Raw genomic sequence first — 10,534 nt, forward strand, 5'->3', positions numbered from 1 at the left:
AATAAAATTAGTATTGAGGTAGTGTTTGGTGCAGGTGGTTGTGAATGTAACTTCTCTGGAAAGTGGATTATTTGTATTGTTGTAAGTACTTCATTTTATTATTTTTACTCTTTCTCGTTTTATTTTATTTGTGCCAATTAATACTAACTTTAATAACTGAACAAGCAGCCTTTAACAGGGTTCGTGCGCGTCAGGCTAAATCAGTTTTTTTTGAAAAAAGTTGAAAAACGTCAGGCTAAACCAGTTTTTTATTTAAAAATTTGAGAATCTCAGTTTTTCTCAGTTCAAATGCTACAAATTTTTTGATTAAAAAAACTTAGTAGTCTTTTTAGGATTAAATTGAGATGTGAATTTATTTCTAAATAATGATTTAGTTATTAAAGACAAAATCAGTCAGTATTTGTAAAAATAAATGCTTAAAACCTTTTGTTGAATCTTTAATAAATATTTAAGAGTCTTCATTATTTTGTTTATAGTAGTACGTCATAATTATGAAAATTCATAAAAAAATACAGTTTAAACATTACAGTTTTGTTCAACAACTTAACTGTTTGTTTGAATTATAATACTCGTTTAAGCGTTTCATTTTAAGCTTTAGTAAAACATGACAGTGCACGTCATTTTATTATAAATTTTCTGGTTATAATGTTTTTACTTTGTGTTTAATTAAATTGATCAATTGTGTTTAGTAATATATATTAAATTTTTTATACTAATAATAGATTCGATATAACAGTTAATTTAAAACTTATCACTGAATTTGCTATGTTGAGGGGGGAGTCAATCACTTTTTTCAAAATTTAGTCTTATTTTATTGAATTGTAACTAAGCTATGAGTTGTTTTTTGCAGATTTTTAAAGTTCTAAACACTTTTGAGAGAAAGCTAGTTGACGTCGGAGACTACAATAGTACTAATCAAGACCCCCCCAATATCTAAAATGACTTCTTTAGGGGATTTTCCTTACTTTGAAAAAATGTCAGGCTAAATTGGTCCCAGTCAGGCTAAATGAAAAAAATTTCGCGTACGAACCCTGCTTTATTGTAATAAATAAATGAAAATTAAAAAGCTAGTAAAGTTTAAAGGTTATTGGTTATCTAACCCTGTTAAAAAAATTTTAATTACTAAAAGTTTTAAAGTTACAAGTATATTAGTAATTTAAGTTAGTTTATAAGTAGAATTGAAAAGATTATAACGTTATTGCTGTTGATAGTTAATGTGTAATCTAAGGTTGTTTATAAGAGATAAGTTGAATAGTAACAGATTATGAAATTATTTCAGTTAATAGTTTACTTGTAATATGAGTTGTTTATAGGTTATAAGCTAGATTTGTAGTTTTTATAAAAACAAAGTTAAAGGTAAAGTTTTAATCTCAGTTTGTTAACAAGTCATAAGCTAGCAAATAATTGGTTCGGCACAACCTTCTGATACATAATTAAAGTCTACTGGATTCAAAATGAACAAAATTTATATCGAGTACAGTAGCAGCTAAATTGCTTTGTACTGGGGGTTGGAAAGAAAGACAAATTGTAGGTCATATTTTCTAACCTAATTAATACCCCAAGCCAGTATAGCGCAGTGCTAGCTTTCACAACTAAACTTAAATCATATTTTTCTCATATTAGAAGTACTAGTCTCTACTACAAGACCTCCTACGGGTAACAAGTTACGTTCTTACTTTAAACTTGTCAGATGGTAATGACAAAAGCTAAATGGGACTACTTTAATTTTTGACTGTAGTAACAAATACTTTGGATTGTGATTTCTTTAAAGACTTTCTCCGTTAACTTCTTATTATTTATTCCTTTCTTGCTTAATATTAATCCTAAATAAAGTGTGAACTTATTCTTGATTGCAAAATGATTGTTAATACTCATGTAGTTTAGTCTAATTGTTTTCAATATTTATTCAATATTCCAAACTCATTTAAAAAAAAAGTTCTTGAAAATTAGTTTATATGATTACTATCTTTCCTATAATTATAAGCATCTTTTAGGTGTTTTATTTAATTTTAACAAAAATTTAACAGCAAGTCCAGCGTATACAGGGAAGTTCAACACGTATAACTGGCATTAAATGGTCTAGCGACAACAGGCACTTAGCTTCATATACAATTGACTGTTCTATTTTCGTTTGGGATGCAATAGAGGGTAAACATAAGGCGAAAGTTTCGTGTAAGTTTATGTAAACTTGTACTTAAGATAAGCTAGTTCTTAATAGTACTTTTATCTAGGCTTAAAAGTTATCATAAAAGTAGTTAATTTTGGTATATATATTAGTGATTTTCAAAGAGTTCTAAATTACTTGGGTTTAATTTCTTAAATCAGTTTATATAGCAAAAATTATACTTTTTTTTTACCAGCCGCTCACACAAAAGCAAATGTATCCGCATTGTCATGGATGAGCTCTGAAAACTCAGATATTCAGGACATTATTGTATCTGTTGGATCGGATTGCTGTGTAAACCAATGGAAAGTGGAATACTAAAAGTTTTCTTAGTACTTCAGTGTTCACTTTTTTTACATGCTGTTATACAAATAAATGGAAGAGATTTTATTAGTAAAAAAGTTAAAAAGGATTAAATTTTTAGGACTCTATTCTCTTTTAAATAAAAAAAATCATTTAAAAAATACAAACTTTACGCGTTCCTTTTTTAAATATAAGATTAAAATTATATCTTCATTAACTTCTCTTTTTTTATTGCTTATTTTCAAGTATATGTTTATAAGAAAAAAATGCATGTTTTCATTAGTGATTCACTGAATTCTTTTCCAGGTGTAGAACTGAGAGCATAAATATATTATGACTTTATATTTTTTAAACTTACATAGAGCTACAAGTTTTTGTTAAAAATATTTTAAATTGTAAATCACTTAGATTTAGTACATTGTTTTTTGAGATATTTAAATATGCATAACTAATTATTTGTAAAATAATTAGGATCTGGTAGAACACTAGGTTTTATTACTGCATCAAAAGTTTTTTTGATTAAACATAATTGTAATACTTTAATCTTTTTTATTATCCTGAGAAATTAAGTTAAATTTTTTTTAATTAATGTCTTAGTATGACTAAAAATAATTTAATACTAATTTTACATAACGCTTTAAATTCTGAATGAAACAAAACACGATAATATTTTTTATTTTTAATAGCCAAAAATTTTTATTTTGTATAAATTTACATTGCTTTGAATATTTGTTTAGCTCCAAACTTTAAGAACTACTTGAGTACAATTAAAATGTTTACAGTCTTTGTTAATACTCTTTATTAAATAGTTTATTTCAATCTAACTAAAGTATTAGCCTATAAAGTTGAGTAAAAACAAAATTTACATTAAAAGAATTTCAAGAAATTAACTGAGCAGTTATTGTGATGGGTATTTACAATATATTTATTTTGCTTTACTTAAGTGATTGTCACTTAATAACTAGTTTACTTCTAATTTTTATTACTAATAATTAACTTTTTTTTGGTTTGTTTGTCATTTTATTTATAGTGTTTATATAATTTAGTATAATACAGTTAGAAAATAGTTCAAACTAAGAAAATACATATAGTGGGATAAAAACAAATTATACAGCAATCTTCCTTTATTGTACCAACATATGTTTCTGTGTGTTAACGAATCAACACACTTCAACTGGGTTCTGTAAGAAAAAAAATTACTGTCATGTAAGAATAGAAGCATAGAATAAAGTAGGTGTTTACATGTTTTTATTAAAATAATTTCTATAGAATTTTACAGGTTAATATTTATGATAGGTAAAATACTTAATGTTAAATCCGACTGTTATAAAACTATATAGTATTTGTAATTTTTAAGTAAAGTAAACTGAAATACACAACAAATCATAATATAAACAAACCACTTACTATAATGAAAAAAAAAACTGATTCAAATTTATAGTAAGTGTTTTGTTGTGTATTTTAGTTTACTTAATATAGGCTTAATAATTACAAATATTATATAGCTTTATAACATACGAATTTAACATTAAGTATTTTACCTAATATAAATATTAACCTGTATAAATTATTTCATTTTAATGAAAACATGTATACACCTACTTTATTCTATTCTTACATTACAATAATTATTTTTCTACAGAACCCAGTTGAAGTGTGTTGATTTGTAAACATACAGAAACATGTTGGTACAATAAAGGAAGTTTGCTGTATAACTTGTTTTTATTTATATTCTTGTGAACTGTTTCACTAGGATCTTTTGTTAGCAAACGATTAAATCTACATTTTAAACAGTTATAGTGGAATATAAAGATTATAAACAGCTACAAAGAACATACTTCGTTTTGAAGTGCTAACCTTCACAAGTTTGCCAAAAAACCTTGGATTTTTATCTACTTATATATTTAAAGTAACGGAATCTTGGTTAGATACAAAAACTAATCATAAAATCTAATTTCATACAAAAAATAAGCTTGAAAATCACAGAAAACCTTTAGCAGCAGTGACATCTAAACATGTAATCTGAAAATATTTTCTAATCGTTAACACTGTTCTGAATACGATGTATACTTAATAAGTAAATTCAGTTTTACATCTTTCATAGATTGTTTTTCTTTTATTCATTCCAAAAAAGGTATGACCAACTTTATAAATTAGATTGAAACCGTCCGTTTCCTTATAAAAGTCCGTAATATAGTGTATTATTTTTTAATCATATAGATTCAATACTAACTTATGTAACAGTGAGTTTATTAGTCACAGTTCTAACTAAATTTGTATTTCAAAACGTTTATTTTATAAGCCTAAAAAATTGTGTGAAATAACAAGCATATCTACTTGGATCAGAATTCCCCTTGGGGGTCATGAGGTCAGAATTTGAAACTTATACTAATGAATTGCAGATGAAGAGCAAAAAATAAAAAAGGTCTTAAGTTTTTTTAAATGGTAGTTTGGAAACTTTACTAGATATTCTCGAGTTGCAGATGTCTTAGGTGTTTTTTATGGTAGTTTGTGAGTGATCTTATTTAAGGAGGCCCATGGCTTTTTTTAATTTCTTTAAAAGGAGCAATTTTCAAAAAAGTTTGGAAACTCTGGTTTAGATAATACATTTTTCAAAATCACCTTGAGTTTTTAAATTGCAGTTTTGAACGCTTTATCTCCTTTCACAGCTTTTAGCCATTTTAGGCTTTTATTTAGCCATAGGTCTATATTTTAATGTTTACATTCCTTTCTACTAATTAGAAAATATTGCAAATTCATTTAGAAAGGGGTTTTCCAAACTTATTTTCTAAATCGCCCCCTTTTCAGAAGTTTGAAAAAAAATCGCCCCCCATGATTTTATAAACTAATTTATTTCATCTTGAGTACGCTCTTTTGAGTCAAAAAAGTTGCATTCGAAATGTAATTTAGTCAATACTAGTAAATGGTAATTCTTATGCATGTACTTTTGGGCTGTTTTCAAAGTAAATTACAGGGCTTGAAAAAATAATTTACAATTTTTTTCTTATAAGCCCAGTAAAATACTTGAATATTAAAAAGCCTTTTGTAATCTGTAATCAATTCTGTTTAAATATGATTTGCTATGAAACTAATGAAACCTTAAGGCTAATTGTTGACAAATTTTGCAGTCAGCAAGTCATTTTACTAAAAAATCCTTTCTAGTGTCGATTTGTTAAAAAACGTACTTGCAGGCTGCGTAATTTAAAAAACTAGCATATAAGAAAATTAAAAAACTCGAGTAAAATTGTAATAAATTGATTTACTATCATTGTGAACTAGGAAGTACTATTGTGAACTGAAAACCATATTGAAAGCGTATTTCATAGTATGAAGTATCAAAAAGCTAAATTTTATTTGTTTTGCACAAGTAGTTTTCAAGTTACTTAGCGGGCAGAAATTTGACTCTATCTGGACCATACGTTACTCATATAAAATCTTAACTGAAACCTGACATTATAATAATTTCTTATATAACGAATTTCGGACATTTAGAAGTGAATGTTAAGTAACTCATTGAAGTCGCACAATATACTTTTTTACACAATTTTATAAATAGGCATATTCTAAAATTACTTTACCATAGATTAAAAAACTACAAAATAATGAACAGTTTGTTTATGAATAATATTATAATGATTTAAATATTAAAACATAATTGCTGATCTAGTTTTAGGAGGTTTGACCGACTAGTTGTTTATTTCACATGAAAAGTGGTTTTATTAATAGCTTCTTTTAATACAAAAAAATATTTTCAATGCTAAAAGATATTATAAGCAAATTAGTTGTAAAGTTAAAATTTAATTTTCAACTTTTTAAGCTATATGTTTCGTAGTAGAATACCATGAAACAGTATTCGACTTGAATAACCTTTAAAAAACTAAACATTAATCTTAACAGTATTTTATTTTCTTTATTTTAATTTAAAACAATAAAAATAAAGGTTTTATAGTTAGTTGTTAATAAAGATGTTGCTACTAACGTAAATCGTCAGGGAACGCATTATTTTAGTTCAAAATTGCAACCTATTAAGTCGTCAAATGAGCGCAAGTATTACTTTGTTAAGCATAAAAACGTAAGAACCGCATTAGAATTTATAATTACAACAGCAGAATAGTTGTTCTCATTAAGACTGAGTTTTAGCTGATAAAACAATATTTTTTATGTGTTTACTACTACTACTTTATTGATTTGATATGCTGATTGATTGTTCTAAAGTATAGATTGTGTTTGTTTTAAATCAGAATTTAGCTGAAGTCTAAAAATATGTTTAAATGAGTTTTCATCTTTCTTAGTCGCAAAATGGCAAGTCATTTGCCACATTTTATTACTCGTTTCAAGTTCAAGTATACAATTGTGTTTAAGTTTTTCCATTTAAAAGAAATCAAAAATAAATTCCCTTTAATTTTGGCAGTTGTATTTTGTTAAAAAAATTGCTGCTTTTGCATCTTTGTGAACGTTGTTTGATACAAATAATTATTTGTCGTTTATTAAGCACAGCTTTTAAGCACACCTAACACCTTGCTACTGCTTAGAAATGAGTATATTGTTTATAAGTACGACGATGAACAATAGAGGGTATAAACATTACGTGTTTCACTTTATTTTATGAAGTCACAATCAAAAGTTCCTGCGGTCTTTGTTTTTAAAGTTAATCAATGTGTTTGTTGCTGATTCTACAAAACCGGTTAGAAGACAGGAAACCGAAAAGTTTCCAAGAAAAATAAGATCGTTGTCCATACCAATGAAGATTGAAGTTTCACAACAAATCGTTCTCTCCCTAATTAACCACCGTGTCATTTTGTCGCTGTGCTAAAGTGACCCTCCGTGTCATTTTGTCGCTGCGTCAAAGTGACCCTCAGTGCCAAAGTGACGTACCGTGTCATTTTGTCGCTGCGCCAAATTGAACCTCCGTGCCAAAGTGACGCACCGTGTCGTTTTGTCGCTGTGCCAAAGTGACGCACCGTGTCATTTTGTCGCCGTGCCAAAGTGACCCTCCGTGCCAAAGTGACGCACCGTGCCAAGGTGACGCACCGTGTCATTTTGTCGCTGTGCCAAAGTGAAGCACCGTGTCATTTTGTCGTCGTGCCAAAGTGACCCGACGACAAATTTTGTCGCTGTGTCATTCTGACCCGCTACCGATCAGTATACAATGCTGTTCTAAAACAAACAAAGCCAAAAACTTGGTTTACTTACTCATAAATATTACCAAGGTAAGGAAGCTTTAAGTACACTGGCCACCTCTGAAGACTATTTATTTTTAAATCTGTTGAACTTCTTGGTGTATCACCGTCCACCGATAACGATAACTATTTATTAACAATAACTTACATAAAACAGTTCCTTACTAATATAGTTTTTAAATTAAAGTTTATATCGGAAAAGTGTTTGTTTTTATATTCATTTCATTTGGATTTACTTTTATATACAAAAATATCATTATAATGTAAAAAATCTTCTAGATTTTTCGAATTTGCTTTTATACACAGTTTTGAATTACTACGTCATAATATAATTTTTCACTTTCATTTACTTAGTTGCATGAATGTGTTTCAGTTCTTATAGTTTAACATAAGTTCACTGAAGACGGACTGTTGTCTGAAAGCGTTTTGAACTTGACTAGTATGCATTAAACTTGTAGATTTCTAAACCATCGTTAGATTTTTTGTCACTACTGGTGCTGGGGTAAAAATAACAAGTAATAAATTTACTGTGTCTGGATTGGTTTGAGAATTTTATATAAATCTCGTCTTTAATTTAGAATGGTTGTCGTGTAGTAACTATTATATAATTAAATAGAAAAGTTCGATTTAAGGAGATTGATATAAAAATAATAAGCTTTAATAAACAATTTATTTGAAACTATAACAAGCTTAAAAAAATTGATATTAAAATTATAATTTAAGTAGAAAAATATTAAAATCAAGTTTTGTTTGAGACAAAATACTTAAATTTCAATAAAAGTACAATTTTATAAAGTTTAGTTTGTTTTTAAAACAAAACCTGATTTTAATATCCAATAATAAACAAAATCTATTGACTAAGTTAGAAGTGATCGGGTTACAAATGATCGGGATATTAAAGCTTCGTTCACTGAGAGAATATTTAAGTGCCTACCAGAACAAAAATGTGTTTAGTTAACTTTAGTGTAACTTACTCAAACGTAACCTTAACAAATACCCGCAAGTGCAAAATGCGCTTGCAAAGAGATCTCAAAACTACTCTTGCTTAACGACAACTACTGCGACGTCCTTTAAAGTTGCTTGGTTTTAAATAGTCTTACGCTAGTAAAATTCTTTTTTAAGTCTCTCGGACAAAGAAGCAGCTAATGCTTACAACGTGCGACTTATAGCTAATTAAAATCTGGCAACTATGATGTAAAGTTTTAAAATATTTTCTATAAGAATACTCGAAAAAAAAGTTCTTTTTTTTTATTTAATGTGGCTGCCCTGTCAGCTTTTGTTATCTCAATTTTCATAAGGTTTAAAACAACAGAAAATTTGCAACAAAGTTGTTTAAAATGGAAATAGCTAAATATTTAATTAAGATATTAAATAAAGGAGACAATTACTTTGCTTGTGTTCTCATTTTAAAACACTTTATTTTAAAACGTATTATTTTGGTATTAACGAATTGTGATAATTATAAAAATATATGTCTATCTTAACAATGTCTAAGAAACTTTATGACTAGATGTTAAAACCAATAAGACAACGAAAGTACAAATTTACAAATTACGAGTTTACAATAACTTACAAACTTAATTTAATGCAATATCATTAGATGTAGACTATATTTACTTAAATTTTTGCATCTTAACAATTACGTTCTAATTCTAAAACAATTTTTTTTAATACATACTCTATACATTACAACTTAATACGATAACTATGCTGTATTCTATATTAGATACTTTTTCCATTTCTTAGTTTGTAAATCTTTTTTATCAATTTATGTTTAATTAATCTTAAATACTAAATAACTTCTTTTCGGTACTAACTTTATATAAAAATTTGAGACAACAATTCATTTTGCAGTTTATTTTATTTTTTGTGAACTAAAAATTTTTCAATCTACCCTTTTCAGTACTTCTTGAACATAACTAAATAGAGTTTTGTAAAATTAATAAAATTGTAAGATTATGCGTCATAATAGGTAAATAAAATTACATGTACTATGCGATACTATTATAAAGTTGTTTAACAAAATTTAAAGTATAAAGCTTAAGTACTAGAAATTGAAAGCATTAATAGCAATTTTAATAAGAGGAAACCGACTTATTTAAACTTTCTTTAAAATAAAATTAAACAACAAAAACAAAACTTAATGTGTAGTATGTTTAAGACTTTCATATTTACGAAAGGAAGCTAAGCTTTTTGAAAACCAAGTTTTAGAAACCGTAGATAACACTTTTGGGGCAGTTAATTTAAGAAATACTCATTCCACCAGAAAACCCCTTAATGGGATTGTTGAAGATCTCACTCCTGATCCAGAAAAATGGAACATAATCTATAAACACAAATGCCACTGTGATGGTGAGTATAATGGGAGAACTTTGCAACGATTCCACATAAAATGGGACCAACACGTGACCAACGCCTTAAGAAACTGGATGATCTGTGGGACTAATAAGCCAATAAAAAGCCAATCGGCAATAGGTGAACATTTGTTAAGTAATTTAGAATGCGCAAAACACTATAACGATAATATGTTGTACTGAAATCGCTATTTGTCCCTGCGTTGTGATAATAGTGAATAAGTTTACAAATTAAGTAGTTGTAAACACTGAGAAGTTTAAATTTATTAAAGCAGTATGACGTTTGCTTAACGACCAATGTTTAATACAAAATGCTATTCTTGTTGTAGCAACGGTCAATTACAGATGTACTCTGATTGATGACAGCACTTTCCATCTTTGAATTGAATCTCTGAGTGGAATTCAGTTAAGCGTTTGAACTTTTGTAAATTTGTTGCTTTAAAAGAAAGTACCAAATTATAGATTAAACTTTGTTGCTTATTAAAGAAAGTACCAAATTATTAAGTTATTCTTTAGCCTTGTTAACTTTTTGT

At 27.5% G+C, this 10,534-nt stretch overlaps 1 protein-coding gene across 2 annotated transcripts in view; it reads left to right on the plus strand.

Annotated features, from left to right (window-relative positions):
- LOC145837209 (WD repeat-containing protein 1-like) overlaps positions 1 to 2,554 on the plus strand; it is a 35,300-nt gene extending 32,746 nt beyond the window's left edge. For both annotated transcript variants that reach the window (XM_082944984.1, XM_082944983.1), the window contains 2 exons: positions 2,028 to 2,172; positions 2,361 to 2,554. In XM_082944984.1, the coding sequence (XP_082801110.1) occupies positions 2,028 to 2,172; positions 2,361 to 2,485 (270 nt within the window). In that variant the 3' untranslated portion in view covers positions 2,486 to 2,554. The remainder of the gene's footprint in view (positions 1 to 2,027; positions 2,173 to 2,360) is intronic.
- Positions 2,555 to 10,534: the final 7,980 nt, after the last annotated feature.

This window comes from Thalia democratica, chromosome 5, assembly GCF_965202585.1.
Source record: "Thalia democratica chromosome 5, ktThaDemo2.hap1.1, whole genome shotgun sequence".
Classification (NCBI taxonomy): Eukaryota; Metazoa; Chordata; class Thaliacea; order Salpida; family Salpidae; genus Thalia; species Thalia democratica.